This window comes from Symphalangus syndactylus, chromosome 21, assembly GCF_028878055.3.
Source record: "Symphalangus syndactylus isolate Jambi chromosome 21, NHGRI_mSymSyn1-v2.1_pri, whole genome shotgun sequence".
NCBI classification, from domain to species: domain Eukaryota; kingdom Metazoa; phylum Chordata; class Mammalia; order Primates; family Hylobatidae; genus Symphalangus; species Symphalangus syndactylus.
The window spans coordinates 73927043-73943193 of NC_072443.2; the positions used below are offsets into that span (position 1 = coordinate 73927043).

At 38.4% G+C, this 16151-nt stretch overlaps 1 protein-coding gene across 6 annotated transcripts in view; it reads right to left on the minus strand.

Moving 5' to 3' along the window:
* The window catches only part of MITF (melanocyte inducing transcription factor), a 235766-nt gene that overhangs the window by 169064 nt on the left and 50551 nt on the right, over nucleotides 1-16151 (minus strand). Inside the window, exon 1 of one of the 6 annotated variants that reach the window (XM_055259882.2) lies at nucleotides 11707-11759. The exons of the other annotated variants lie outside the window; for them this stretch is intronic. Coding sequence (XP_055115857.2) covers nucleotides 11707-11759 — 53 coding nt within the window. Of the gene's footprint in view, nucleotides 1-11706; nucleotides 11760-16151 lie in introns of those variants that run through there. 6 annotated transcript variants of the gene reach the window in all.

Below are 16151 nucleotides of genomic sequence, written 5' to 3' on the forward strand. Positions count from 1 at the left end.
ATATGCATAAATATGTAATGGTCTAACTACATTTTTCTGGGGAAAGGACCTTTATCTTCAAATTATAAATTGGCTCTTGACCCCCAAAGTTAAAAAACCCTTCTCATTATCAAATGAATTCCTCATTTGGAAACCAACTCTTCGGCTAAAAAGTAGTAAAATGGGCCGAGTGCAGTGGCTCACACCTGTAATCCCAGCGCTTTGGGAGGCCGAGGCAGGTGATCACTTGAGGTCAGGAGTTCAAGACCAGCCTGGCCAACATGGTAAAACCCTGTCTCTACTAAAAAAATACAAAAATTAGCCAGGCGTAGTGGTGGGCGCCTGTAATCCCAGCTACTCAGGAGGCTGAGGCAGGAGAATCACTTGAACCCGGGAGGCAGAGGTTGCAGTGAGCCAAGATCATGCCATTGCACTCCAGTCTGGGAGACAGAGTGAGATTCTGTCTCAAAAAAAAAAAAAATGGCTCTGCTAACAGATACCGTGGACCCAAAATCTGCTTTGCAAAGAAGATTTTCACATAATTAGTCTATATTAAATGGACTAAGTTATAATAGCTCTATATCCATTATTCTAAAAATGCATTTTTGGCCATGCATGGTGGCTCATACCTATAATCCCAGTACTTTGGAAGAACAAGGCAGGAGGATCACCTAAGGCTAGGAGTTTGAGCCCAGTGTGGAAAACATAGCAAGATCTTGTCTCTACAATAAATTTAAAAAATTCGCCAGACATGGTGGCACATGCCTGTAGTCCTAGCTATTTCGTAGGCTGAGGCAGGATTGCTTGAAGCCAGGAGTTGGAGGTTACAATAAGGTATGATCATGCCAGTGCACTCCAGCCTAAGTGACAAAGAACAACCTCGTCATTTAAACAAAAAATGCATTTTTTCACTCACCAAATATTTACTGAGTGTCTGTTACATACCATGCACATATTAAATATTAGAGCATTGTGAACAAAACTAACATTCTTCCTGCCCTTGTAATATATAGCAGAAAAGATAACAACAAATAAGCAAATATACAGATGATTAAAATACATGATCACAAATGTTCTTAATCACTGCAAAAAATCCCAAGAAACCAGCAGGTAGCTGTCATTTAGCATGAGACGGTCAGGGAAGGCCTCATTCTTTTTTGCTCCACCCAAGGAAAAAGTCCTTAAAAATTCAGAGTTAGAGGAGGATTCTGAGGTGTGGAATACCTTTAAAACATCAAAGTTACCATTAAAATTTTAGATAAAATTGTAAATGGTCATCAAAATGTTAGTTATTTTTAAATGCTAGTTTCCTTCCAACCGAGAAGAAAGAATTACAAATGGAGAGGAGGTTAAGAAACACATGGCAATAGATCAATTATCTTCCTAACTTAAATTGGTTAGCTAGGAAGACAAAGGAAAATTGTAAGATCAGAGAAAAAGTTACAAGGCAAAATTATGTCATATTGTAGACTTCGTTCTTGTTAGTTTACATAGAATGAGCATGAAGAGTCAGCAAATGATTCCTATACCATGTCTCCACAATACACCCAGAAAATGACAAGCTTTATTCAAAAACTAGATTCAGAACCATTAGCAATATACATGTGTGAAAGAGCTGTGCCCTCTGTCTATACCTTAATGTGGTTTTATGGCTCTAATAAGCAGAACAAAGTTATTGTACAGCCTTTCAAATTCAAGGGACAGGATTCAGCATGATGAAGTCTAAAGACGTCATCACGCTGACCTTCCACAAGACAGCCAACACCCAGATCTTCCTTCACTCAGAGCTCCCTCACTTAAGATGATCTCTGCCCCTCCAGGACTCTGAGACCTTGCAGAGACCCTCAAAAGCAGAACAAAAAGAAACTGAAATGATACATGTTAGAGTCAAATAAAAACTCTTGCTTTCATATCACAAAAGCAAACCGCATCTTGAAACTACCAATTCTTAACTGCACTTTCATACATAAACCTTCCAAAATTCAAGTAAAAAGAATAAACATCCTAATATCAAGTGTATATTTTAAGAGATTTATTCATAAAAATGTAGTAAATGTTGGGCATGGAAGAATTATAGAGAGAAAAGGTTAAGTGTTAAAGAATGTGGAAAAAGAGGGAAAAGCCAGAATAAAAGAGGGTGCCTCAGCCCCGAAAGGGTGCAAAGGGTTCAAAGAGATTAACTGTTGAGGAAAAGGTTGAGAAGGGAGGGGAGAGAAGTGAGGGAATAAAGGGGAAAGGGGGTAGGGGAGAGGAGAGAAGGGAGGGAGTAAAGGGGAAAGGGGGTAGAGGAGAGGAAGGGGAGGGAAACGAGAGAGAAGAGATGAGAGGGGAACAGAGGGGAGGGAAAAAGAGAAGAGAAATCTAACAGAACTTGATCAAGAAACAAAATCTTACATTGTCTGTCATAACAACTGTTCATGTATTTTTAGTACTTCAGAAAGATCATAGAGTTGGCTGTCCCATGAGTCAAAGAATTAAACTATTTAGACGTTTCATATACAATTAAACTGTTCAAACATTTCAGACTACAAAGGAGTGACCAAGGAAACTGTGTTTTGTGGTGTTGAACCGCAAGTTCTTCCATAAGCACAGCACAGGATACATTTGCTTCATGGATTCTTTCTTCTATTTAGACAAGAACAGAAACGAAGAAAAAAAAATTAACAGCCTAGCTAATTTGCGGTGACTATACACTTCTAAAAAAGGGACTTCCCAACATCAAGGAAACTGTTTACGTCTTCCTCACTATGGGAAAATTTGTGGTTAATTAAAAAAAAAAAAAACATGAGTTATTAGATCAATGGAGTTCATAAGAATAATAACAGCAGCAGCAATTGTTGTTTCTTCCTAGGAGGAAATTACAAACTGTTGAGAAGCAAGGCCTTAGATGTATCGTTTTGAGATGTATATGTGTGTGCACACACATGTGCTTGTTTTCTGTCATTAAAGAAATTTCTACAATAATAGACACTTTCTTAAAAAAATTAGATTTACTTTTATTCAATTCAATCTTTTTTTAATAGGTCAAGGCTTTATTTTTCTTTAGGGAAATTAGGTACTTTATGACACTAACCACAAAACCCAGCAAACTATTTCATACCAAAATAATTATTAAAAGTAAACCACAGGGCTCAGGAAATGTCCAAGGAAGAGTTCCTTCTCCAAGCATTAACCTCCAAAAGTCCTCAGAGACACAGAAAAATACAGCCCCTGTTTCTGAAAGGATTTTTACTTGTAATGAAATGATAAAACTGCCATTAAACACAGGGTTTATGAAAAGACAGACAACAGAGTTTCTTAGGGGGTATACCCAAGAAGACGGCAGTGTACAAATGTATTTTGAATAGTCAATGAATAAATGAACAAATATCAGTGTGAGGCCTCCAAACACACACCTTCATAAACTGGACTTTTGTACACTGAAGCATATTTTTCATTTCTTATGTTTCATGTCAGAAATGTTATCTTTCATTTCTCAGTAAGGTTTGGCTGGCAAAACAGAAGCTGCATAAGAATACGGACGTGGGGTGGGCACAGTGGCTCACCCCTGTAATCCCAGCACTTTGGGAGGCCGAGGTAGGCAGATCGCCTGAGGTCGGGAGTTCGAGACCAGCCTGACCAACGTGGAGAAACTCCGTCTCTACTAAAAATACAAAATTAGCTGGGCATGGTGGCACATGCCTGTAATACCAGCTACTCGGGAGGCTGAGGCAGGAGAAGCACTTGAACCCAGGAGGCGGAGGTTGCGGTGAGCCGAGATCACACCATTGCACTCCAGCCTGGGCAACAAGAGCCAAACTCTGTCTAAAAAAAAAAAAAAAGAATATGGACTGTGGACTAGCACAGAGTAGGTGCTCACCAAGTGTTTGGGAAGTTAATGATCAATAATGATTCAATACACAAATGAATGGTGAATAATGAACGGATGGCGGTTCCCTCACACATCACCTCAGTTTCCCTGTACTTGGCCTGTCACCCACGCTATGACACCATATTTGAGTCTCAAGCCATCAGAATATCATCTGAAAAGTTAAAGGGACTTGCCAAAAACTAACTTTATTTTACTCCCTGGATTTTCATGAAGGAATGGAATAGTTTCAGAAAGAACATCTAAACGCATGAATCAGAAAAGAATTCAAATTCTGCTCCTTGATCTGGCAGGTCCATGACACTAGGCCAGACTTTCTCAGCCTTGGCACGATTGACATCTGGGGCTGGATCATTGTTGCAGAGGCTGTCCTATGCATTCCAGAATGTTCGGCAGCACCCCTGGCCTATGCCCAGGAGATGCCAGTAACGCCCTGCACTGCCAGTTGGGACCACCAAAAACAGCTCTCCAGACATTGCCCAATGTCTCCTGGGAGCTAAAATCATCCTCAGGTGAGAGCCACTGCTCTAGGCAAATCTCTTGATTACTTAAGCCTTGTTTTCTCATATGAAAAATGTGTACAATACACTTTCCTCAAGTAATGGTTGTAGTAATTAAATTACAAAAATAACAATAATGACAATACTGACAATAATAAGACCCATGTTTATTGAGGGCCTATTACATGCCAGGCACGGAATAGGGACAAATCGCTTGATTCCCTCCAATCCTCACTACAGTCATGTAGATTGCAGTTCTCTTATTCCCATAAGCACCCAAATAGCAGTTGTCATAGCCAAAATTCAAATTGAAGTCATCTGACTCCAAGGCCCTGAGCTCTTCACCATACTCTATAGCCCATTTTCCAATGCAGTTTGTCACCCAGTAGGCCCTCAACAAACACTTGTCTCCTTCAAACATTTTTCTTAATTTTCTCTTCCAAGAATAATCAAAGTTCGGTATGCCTTCCTACTGCATGGAATCTAAAATGGTCTCTTAAAGTCCCCATGTAAAATATATCACAGTTGCCTCTTCCAATCTTATCATTAATGACTTCCTGCTGCCTGGTAAATGCAGAAATGCTTCAGAACCCTTGATATCTCTTGGCATCAATGATCTCTATATTCAACTGTTAAGTTCCTAGAAATCCGAGACCACAAATAAAGTATTCATTACACATTTCTAGGTGATGATGGTGACCCTGGATATAAGAAAACTATACTGTTATTGATTTGGCATTGTCACAGTTTACAATGAAAAAGTCATATTTAGAATTTTAGAAGGATTTAAGACCGCTGAACTTCAATCCAAGTTCAGTAATTTTATTTTTTCTCAGTACTAAATTACATCTAATGAATGGGAGGAGAGGGAATCTGTAATTATTTAAGCTTCTTAATTCCAGGCCTTTAGTCCTGATATTTTAGCCACTTAAAACAATGGAATACAAAATGAGCTTGGCTAATGTCAGCCAAGCTTTTTCTACAGGATTTCAAGGATCTTACAAGATTAGTCTACAAATGAACAACCTTCACGGTAACAGCATATAAGGAACAGCGTTTAAAGGTTAAAAAAAAAAAAAAAAAAAAATTACACAGGGAAAAGAACAAACCATAAAGAGGAATTGTTATTACCTCAATTTCCTTTTTCGACTTTTATTCCTATAATGAGAAGTTTCTATAATTTATACATAAGAATATTTACTTGAGGTCTCCTTTGGTAGAATAAATCCTAATTTGTAGGCCATAACTGCCTTTTTCTGGTTCAGTCACTTTCTCTAAGCATGCTGCTTCCCAATTATAAAGTAGTATTTCAAATTCTATTTTATATTTCCTCTGTGCTACAGAGGGTCCATTCAAAATTTAGAGCTAATAAAAATGACAAGAACAAGATCCACTTTTTTTTTAATGAAAAGGGGGAAGGAACTAATTAAAGCCACTAAGAGCCACCACAAAAGAATAAAAAAGACACAATGACCACTTCACAACACTAGGATGGCTATAATTTTTTTTAACTGAAAATAACAAGTATTGGCAAGGATGTGGAAAAACAGGCACCCTGACACATTGCTGGTGGGAATGTAAAGTGGTTTGGCTGCTGTAAGAACAGCATGGCAGCTCCTTAAAAGATTAAACATACCATGTGATGATCTATGGTATGTTTAATCATGTGACCCAGCCATTCCACTCTTAGGTAAATATTCAAGAGAACTCAAAACATATGTTCACACAAAAACTTGTACAAGAAAGTTCATAGCAGGCAAAAGTGGAAGCAATTCAAATGTCCATCAACTGAAGAGTGAATAAACAAAATGTGGTATATCCCTACACTGGAATATTACTTGTCCATAAAAAGGAATGACCATAAAAAGGTCATTCCTTTTAAGGCTGAATCTTAAAAATATTATGCTAAGGAAAGAAGTTAGACATCAAAGGCCACATAATGTATAATCCCATTTATATGAAATGTCCAGTAGGCAAATCCATAAAGACAAAGTAGATTAATGGTTGCCATGGGATACGAGCGGGGGAATTGGGACTAACTGCTAATAGGTACGAGGCTTCTTACTGGGGTGATGGAAATGTTTTGGAATTAGATAATGGTGACAGCTACACAACATAGTGAATATAGTAAAAACTACAGAAGTGTACATGTTAAAATGATAAATTTCATTTATGTGAATTACATCTCAATTTAAAATTACGCTAAAAGAAAAATGTAGAGACTGAAAAACACTAAATTTATAGATGTTTATTTAGTTCCTCACCCCTTATAACCACACAGCACCTGACAGTTGTCCCAGTATAGGTTTCTTTGTGAAAACCCCCCTGCTCTCTCCTCAGTGACACAAACAACAAAAATGAGAAACCAATGCTGGAAACTTTAAACAATGAGAAACAGTTTACCCTAAGAGCATACTAACGAGATTACATCAGAGTAGAGAACTACAAAAAAAAAAAAAAAAAAAAAAAAAAAAAAAAAAAAAAAAAAAAAAAAACCAGTGGATTTTTGACCAAAGAAATAAGACAGTGAAAGAAACTGTTTTAAAGGGAGGGGGCATTTCTCCTAGGAAAGGAAGACAGACAAAGGCTAAACTGCTACTGTGTCTTTGCCCGTTTTGGGTGTATAACTTTGTGTAGATAGATAGACGTGGCATCCTACAGGTAAAAAGAATATTGTAAATCAGACTTAAAAACAACAACAACAAAAAAGAGCCAATGTGACAATGCTTAAATCAGAGAAATAAAAACTGTAGCAAAGGAAATACATGCCCAATTTTCTGTCAGGTCACTTCCCAGTTATTTCCTCTTTCCAACACTCCACAACTATTTCCTGCTCAGCTTCTTCCTCCCTCCCTGCATTTCTTCATTTAACCATTCGTCCTCCTGCACGGACACACCATTTTTCCTCACTGGTGTCCCAAATCATTAGCAAATCTGCCTTCTCACTATGCATTCTCCCAAGGATGAACCTCACATCCTACAACCTCTTCTATCTCCTCAATTGTTGCCCAGATATTTTATATTATCATCAGATTATCATCATAATCGTTCATTCATTTATTCACTCACTCCCACAACAAATGAGTGTGTTGGGGAACTAAAGAAACATACCATGGTAATCCAAGTCTGAAGCTCCCTCTGCTGTATCAGAACCTAGGGCATCAGAGTCTAGGATGGGACATAGAACTCATCAAATGATCACACAAATAAATGTAAAAGGACAAGCAAATTAAGTAATTAAGTACAAGGCAAAATGAAGGTGATGTACCAGGACCCATGAGTGTATTAACAAGGGATGAGTAGGAGAGTGAAAGGGTGGAAGGAGAGGTAGAAAGAGATCAGACTATTCCAAGAAGAAAAAGCAGCATATGCAAAGGCCCTGTGCAGGGAAGGAGTATAATGCATTTGCAGGAATGAATGAAGTCCACTGTTGCTAAAGCACTATGGGGAGGCAATGTGGGAGACCAGGGAGGTTGGCAAAGGCCAGACCATTTGGGTCTTTATAGAAACACAGGGGAAAGGGTTAGAGGGCTATTGCAATAATCCACAGAGAGATGATAGTAGCTGGGCTATGAAAATAGCAGCAAAAATACTGAGATGTGGACACACAGTCTAATCATGAAAATGATAATAACAACCACAATCATAATAATAGTAGCAGCTATCACTTGCTGAATGCTTATTAGGTGCCAGGAACCATGCTATGCACTTTAAATATATTGTGTTTTCCTCACAACAACCCTGAACGATAAATAGTATGACCCCCATTTTGCATGTGACAAAACCAAGACTCCAAGGGGACTAAGTGACTTAAATTACTTGGCCAAGACTGTGCAGCTGACATAAACATACAGCAGGAATTCAGTAAAGTCGATCTGCCTGGCTTCCACTAATACAACATGGTTTCCTCACTATAAAAATAATAAGAATATCAGCTACTATACAGCCAGGAACTCTGCTAGGCACATTTCTATCAACTGGGCTTTTAATCCTCCCAAGTTCATGACGTAGGTAGCATTATCCCCACTTTACACATGGGGAGACTGAGGCAGAACCAGATCAGTTACAGGCCTAAGCTAGGTACATATATCCCAGCTCAGAGTCAGAGTGCTGGGATTCAGATCCACTGAAGCCAACAAAAAATTCTGGATGGATTTTCCTCTTCAATTTGGATGCTGATTAATCAAAAATGAAAACTATGAGTCACCACTTTATCTGTGATCAGTTTAAAGCCCTCCATAAAAATCTAAAATGTACGTTGCTTCTGCAACCAACATTTATGTTTTTATTGTAATCTCTGACCCATGGCACTCAGGGGTCCCAGATTTGTATCACTACCTGTTACCATGGCACTGACTGCAAAAAGATAAAGATAACCTTGGTTATAGATGAAAAATGTTGGGTATTTCCGCCAACATCGGTGGAAGAAATGACTTTGACAATCAAGTCATCTTGGGGAATCGTATTCTTCTTCACAAAATGTACAGCCAAAGTGTCAGCATTTTAAAATCAAGACTGAAAATAGATGTTGCTTTCAACCAAAGAGGACAATATTAAACTATGAGAATTCAAGAAAACAGAAAAGAGTGAAATGGGCTCTCGAGATTCTTAATTACTCCACCATCACACCTATCCCCCTTCAAAATCTAAGGCAGAAATAATATTTTATTATTTATTTATTTTTTAGTCCACCAAAATAGAAAATCCTTCCTGTCTGGCCAAAAGAATCCATTTCTCTTCTGCAATCCATTCATTCCCAGAAAATATTTAATAAATGATTTTTAGTGTAACAGTAGATGCTATAATAAATCTTCATTTATATGATTTGTAGAAATTTCCATCAAGACAAAAAATAAAATACCTCTCTGAATATGTACAATCTGAGAACACAGGTTAAAAAACTCAAACAAACAAACTCCTTGAGCACAAAGATTGGTATTTTAGGTTTCCTGTATCACTCTGACCTTCAGCACCTGTGATAGGTGTAATACAATTTTCCATCCACATGTGGCATTAAATTGGCTTGAAGGGAGCGAATTAGAGGTATACCCTCTGGACTAAATTATGATACAAGTCCCTGCATACTCCCATTAAAAATAATTTATAAACTTAGAATAGTAGATGTTCTCCTTGCTAATGTATTTAGCTTATGTTAGAGTTAGAAAACCTGCAATAAAAGTCTCCTATAAAATGGGTACGGTTTCTGCAACCTTTATCATACAAACATGTCTTGGTGCTTCTGCTTTAACCACTTAACCCCTACACATCACTTGTTGGTGGCATTTGCTCAAGTATTTTGAAATGTTCAGTTTGTTGTCAAGGCAATAGATATGGCCTAACAAATCACTCTGTCCCAGGTTATGTTTTATGACTATCTTAGAAAGACGGTGTTTGTACGCTTCACAAACTGCTGTGCATTCAAGCAGCTTTAAATGTTTTACTACCTGAAAAACTATTTAGGAAATTCCTCATAGGCACTAAAAGAAAAAAAAATCCTTTCAGATTAGATTCCCTTTTCTAAATAAGAAAGAATGCTTTGCCATAGTTCTAAAATGAATACAAACTAAACACAATCTTTAAAAATAGCAACAGAAGCCAGGTGCGGTGGCTCATGCCTGTAATCGCAGCACTTTAGGAGGCCGAGGTGGGCAGATCACCTGAGGTCAGGAATTCAAGACCAGCCTGGCCAACATGGAGAAACCCTGTCTTTACTAAAAATACAAAAATTAGCTGGTGTGGTGGCACATGCTTGTAATCCCAACTACTCGGGAGGCTGAGGCAGGAGAATTATTTGAACCCAGGAGACGGAGGCTGCAGTGAGTCAAGATGGCGCCACTGCTCTCCAGCCTGGGCGACTTGAGTGCAACTCCTTCTCAAAAAACAAAAACAAAAATAGCAACAAAAGATTAAAATGTTGCTTCATAACAATGGATTTGATTTATGATGTAAAAGACCCCTATATAAAATGTTGTGGTATGCATATGAACAAAAATAAATCACAGATAATCAAAAAACGTGTATTATATACTTATATTTTTTAAATACATGCCTTTGAAATTAGATTGATTTAATATATTAGCTTTGTATGAGAAATATTTTGAAAATATTTGCATGTTGTAATTAGATTTATTTTTTACCTTTTATTTGCTGAAACCAGGTTTCACTCTGTCACCCAGGCAGGAGTGCAATGGTGCAAACAGGACTCACTGCAGCCTCAACCTCCCAGGCTCAAGCGATCCTCCCACCTCAGCCTCCCAAGTAGCTGGGACCACAGGTACACACCACCATGCTCAGCCAATTTTTAAAATTTTTGTAGAGATGAGGTCTTGTCATGTTGTCCAGGCTGGTCTCAAACTCCTGAGCTCAGGAGATCCTCCCACCTCGGCCTCCCAAAGTGCTAAGATTACAGGAATAAGCCGCTATGCCCAGCCTAGATTTATTTTTAAATAATGTAAGATAGTTCATTGTTTTTTAAAAACCAAATGCAATATTTATATCAACAGTTATCATGTAATTTTCCATACTTTTTTTAAAAATTGGAAGTGTTCTATATCAGGCTCTCTTAAAAAGAGGCAAATATTAATTTTAATGCATGTTTCATGGCATCTATAAAAATATACTAGTTTGCAAATGAAAACATAATACATCGCTTGGGAGAAAATTAAAATTTTAAAAGAAAATCTGTTTACAACAGCACCAAAACATTTAAATAACTAAGAATAAATCTATCAAAAGATGAGCTAACCATTCCACTCCCAAGTATTTACCCAAAAGAAAATACATCATCCACTGAAGACATGTACAGGGATATTCAGGGCAGCTTTTTTCCTCATATCCTCACCTAGGAAAGAACCCAAATGCCCACCATAATGAGTAGAAAGATTGAATAAATTATTCATACAGAGCCTACCACACACACAGCATCAAAAAGTACAAACTACTGTTACATGTCCCAGTACGAATGTATTTCAGCTATACTGTTAGACTGAAAAAGCTAGTCACAAAAGAACAAATACTATTTGATTCCATTTCCATGGAGTTCAAGAATAGACAAAGCTAAGTCAGAGTGACTGAGGTCAGACTAGTGGATTCTTTTGAGAAGTGCTTACTGGCTAAGATGAGGAAAAGGGAATCTTCTACAGTGCTGGAAATGTCCTAATTCTTGACCTGGGCAGTAGCTACATGGGTGTGTATCTGTGTATAAATAAATAAACAAATCACAAATGCAAAGCAGCCTGGATGACATTGCTATTTTTTTAATGCAGGTGAATTTTAACGGGTTGCCATTACCCTGATGACCAAGCTATCACGATTAAAATGCCAACCAAGGACATGAGAATTGGTTCTCCAGCATCTTACCTTGCCATTAAGGCACAAGAAGGGAGATGCACAAAGTTTATAGCCCAGTCCATAGGATCATCAGGTCATCTTACAGTCATCTATTTGGAAAAGGCACCAAGTCAAACAACATAAAGCCATCTGACTTTTTGCAAAAACAAAAAACAATGCTTTAATAAGGGGTCACATTTCTGATGAAGGGCTTGATGCCCAGCTTTGTTCAGATACATAACACCACACCCTATTTCGTTAAGCAAACCAACCACAATAGCCACCTATAAATGTGAAGAAACTTAAAGAATTATATGGCCGGGCATGGTAGCTCATGTCTGTAATCCTAGCACTTTGGGAGGCTGAGGCGGGTGGATCACGAGGTCAGGAGATCGAGACCATCCTGGCTAACATGGTGAAACCCCGTCTCTAATAAAAATACAAAAAAAGTTAGCCGGGCGTGGTGGCGGGCGCCTGTAGTCCCAGCTACTCGAGAGGCTGAGGCAGGAGAATGGCGTGAACCCGGGAGGCAGAGTTTGCAGTGAGCTGAGATTGTGCCACTGCACTCCAGCCTGCCTGGGTGACAGAGCGAGACTCCGACTCAAAAAAAAAAAAAAAAAAAAAAAAGAATTATATATATAGCTCACCTTTTCACAGAAAAAGATTATAGAATATGTGGAAACAGCAGTTTCCCTCAGTGATCTTCCCAAGGGGGCTATTTTGCTTGAGGCCAGAAGCTGGGGAGACTCTGTAGAAAAGATACTAGGAGAGGAAAGAGGTGGTTGGCTACCCGGATGCCACTGCCTCCTATACACTTCATATAGCTGGGGTGACATGGGTGGGACAATGTGCGTGTGCCTCGTGAACTGCTCAAATCCCAGTCGAAGAAAATGATGTCAGACACAAATGGCATTCCTGCCTCATTTGAGTAGGTGTTGCCCCACCACAGCCAGAAAATATTCAAACTGTCTGATTTAGATAGCACAGCTTATAAATGAGGACACTGTTGTCTATGTGCCATTATGGATACTAAAATGGCATAAACTGAACATCATTCCAGTGCTGGCTTGTACACAGGAACTAAATGAAGCTCACTATTTGGGGCCCAATACTGAGATTCACTTCTAATGCATGTGACATTACATTCCTGTTGCCAAGTGTTGGTGAATATATAAAGAAAAGTAGTGTTCTTCCACATAACTGGGTTTTTAAATATATACCTTATATACATTATAGGAGTGGTTCTCAACAGGAGCAATTTTTCTACCCAAGGAACATTTGGCAGTGACTAGAGACATTTTTGGTCATCATAACTTGAGCATTGGGAGAGGGTGCATGCTATGAGCATCTAGTGGGTAGAAGCCAGACACGCTACGTGTTCCACAACACACAGCACAGCTCCCTACACCAAAGAGCTATATGACCTAAAATGACTAAAACGCCGAGCTTGAGAAATCCTTCACTATATAGCATAGATAGCTATAATGCAAAAATTCAAAGAGGTAAATTAGCAAATTAGAAAATCTGGCTGGGTGCAGTGGCTTACGCCTGTAATCCCAACACTTTGGGAGGCCGAAGCAGGCAGACTGCTTGAGCCTAGTAGTTCAAGACCAGCCTGGGCAACATTACGAAACCCCATCTCTACAAAAAATTAAAAAAAAATTAGCCAGGTGTGGTGGCAAGCCCCTATAGTTCCAGCTACTCAGGAGGCTAAACTGGGAGGATCACTTCGGCCCAGGAAATCGAGGTTGCACTGAGCTGTGATTGCACCACTGCACTTCAGCATGGGCAGCAGAGGGAGACTCTGTTTAAAAAAAAAAGCTAAAGACTTTAGCTCATAAAACAAGAAAAAATTTAAAGTAATAAGTCAAAGCAAATGAAACATTTACAAACCCTTTAATTTTCCTCTTCAAACATTACACAGGGTAAAGCTTTAAAAATATGTATGTGTAATTAAAATATGCAATGCTATCTTTTTAATGGAGGAGAGGAACTTTTTAGTGGGGCAGAGGAATCAATCAATAAGGAATTTTATGAATAAATTGTGATAAAACTATACTATTAAAAAATTGGCCATTAAAAATAGTGATTTTGAGCTAAATGTACTGATTTGGAGAGATGCCAATAAAATAATGCCAGGGAAGTCAAGTTACAAGATTCTGTACACAGAACGAGTCCACTTTTGTAAAAATTAGAAAAACAAATTTCTCTAGATACATATCTTATTTGCATGGTTTGGGGAAGGATTGTTGATACAAACCAGACTGTTAATATTGATTTCTTTAGAAGAGTAGGATTAGGGATGGTGAGTAGAGAAATTAACCACATTTTATCTATACACTATCGTTATCTTTTGGAATTTAAAAAATCATATAATCAAAGCTTGAGCTTAAGAAGGGAGGGAAGGAAAAAACAAGATGAGAGAGGAAAGAAAAAAAGAAAGGGCATCACTGTAATAGCACACAGGAAAACTTGAGTCTGTTGTTCCTATTTTTACCAGTGAGTGCTGCTGTTGACCAATTTAATGGATAAAAGCAGTGAAATAAAATTGGAGAAAGCAACTCCAAACATCTGGCCCTTTGCTCACTATCAGACCCTTTCAGCTAGCAACACAGTTGGGTTCAACTGGCTTTGTTTTGTTTCGTTTCTCTGATCCACTACTCATCTTTGAAAATTCTGCATCAGATAGTGATGGAATCAACTAGTCATATCTCTTTTCAAAAACAGAGGCACCAACTGTGCTAGATGACAGCTTCACTTCTGGCAAGTACAGATAAGGATTCAGCACATCCGTCTCCACTTCAAGGAGCAACTCTTAGGGCACAGCAACTTAAGTATCCAAGTCTCATTCCCAGAAAGTTCTCTGAATACCTCTGCTCCACCAGTCTTGGAAACTAAGGCCTCCTCTACTGTTGTTCACTGTTATTCAAAGTATGTCACTGCATTTTCCAAGTTCTACTGCACCAATGAAACAGACCCAGCATGAAACATATAGGCAGTTCTAACAATGCTTCTTGCATACACACTTAAATGCACACACAGGGATGTCATGCAGCGCATAACTTTGAAAAATGCACAACTGCTGCATGCCAGTATTTTGCTTCTACTTGCCATTAGATGCCACCAGCCCCATCTTGAAAAACAACAGAATAATAAGATTTAGAAGATAAAAAACTGGGCCAGTTTGAACTTTCAAACACCCAAGGTTTTTATGTTTTGCATAAGTAGCCATTCTTCTTAACTTGCCATGAAGAGATCTGCAGTGTCCTGGGTCTCTAGATTCCTTTCTATTGACAGGCATTTTCTTACAGCTTGCACATAAAGAATTGCAAAACATGGTTGTTTTTGCTTGCAAAATAATGATTTATTACCATACTATTAATCCAGTACTAGTAAAATGAACTCAGGGACATGTATTTATCTTTTCTATGTTATGACACTCAAACCACCACCACCACCACCACCACCCTGTTAAGAAGAAAACAACTTGGAGAGCTCTTCAGCGATCGTGGAGTTTTCTTTCATCCCAGACTTGAATCACAGTTGCGGAGGCCAGATTTCACAATCCCCCTCAGGGACTGCAAGTGCTGGCGCCAATCACAGCATTTCCCTGATTAGCAAACTGGCTTTAGACCCTTCAAAAACTTTCACATTTGAAATTTAACACATCTATATTTAGAACATGACTTGCAGGACAACATTTGCTGTACGCAAAATGGCAGAAGAAAAAAGGGCATTGGGACTATATTTGTTCATATGGAAATACAGACATTATAACTCTAGGACCTCAAAGAGAAGCAGAAACCTAGAGATCAGTGTCTCTAAAAAGAAGTTAGTGTGGGGGCTCGCAGAGCATCCACCATCTACAGTCTATTATTATTGGATGCATTTGGAATTAAGAAGTTTCATATATTAAACCTACAAATACTGTGGCCAGGAAGTTAGTATATCTGCACGAGGACTTGGGTCTTGTATGAGAAATTCGAGAGTGAGAGAAATGAATCTGAATTTCACGCCCAGGTCTGAAAGGGGGGTGCTACTCCTCAGCTCCAGCCATTTGTTGATTGGACAGACTAGGGACTTGGAATTTCCAGATTTTCCAGTTTTCCAAGAGAAGCAAGATATAGGGGTTTTGATGTGAAAGTTCCTAATTTTAAAAAAATATTGACCACTATTTCACATTTCTCAAAAACTGATTGTCCATGGGCCACATTCAGCCTGTGGCCTTGGGGTTTGCAACATCAAGTAAGATGTTGAAATACTCAATGAAGTAGTAAAATTAGTACCAGGTGATAAATGTGAAACTTTTTTAATTGTGGTAAAAAACAAATAAACAAACATGTTACATAAAATTTACCATCTTAACCATTTCTAAATATACAGTTCATTGATGTTAATTCCATTCACAGTGTTGTGCAAGAGATCTCCAGAACTTTTTCATCTTGCAAAACTGAAGCGCTATACCCATTAAATAC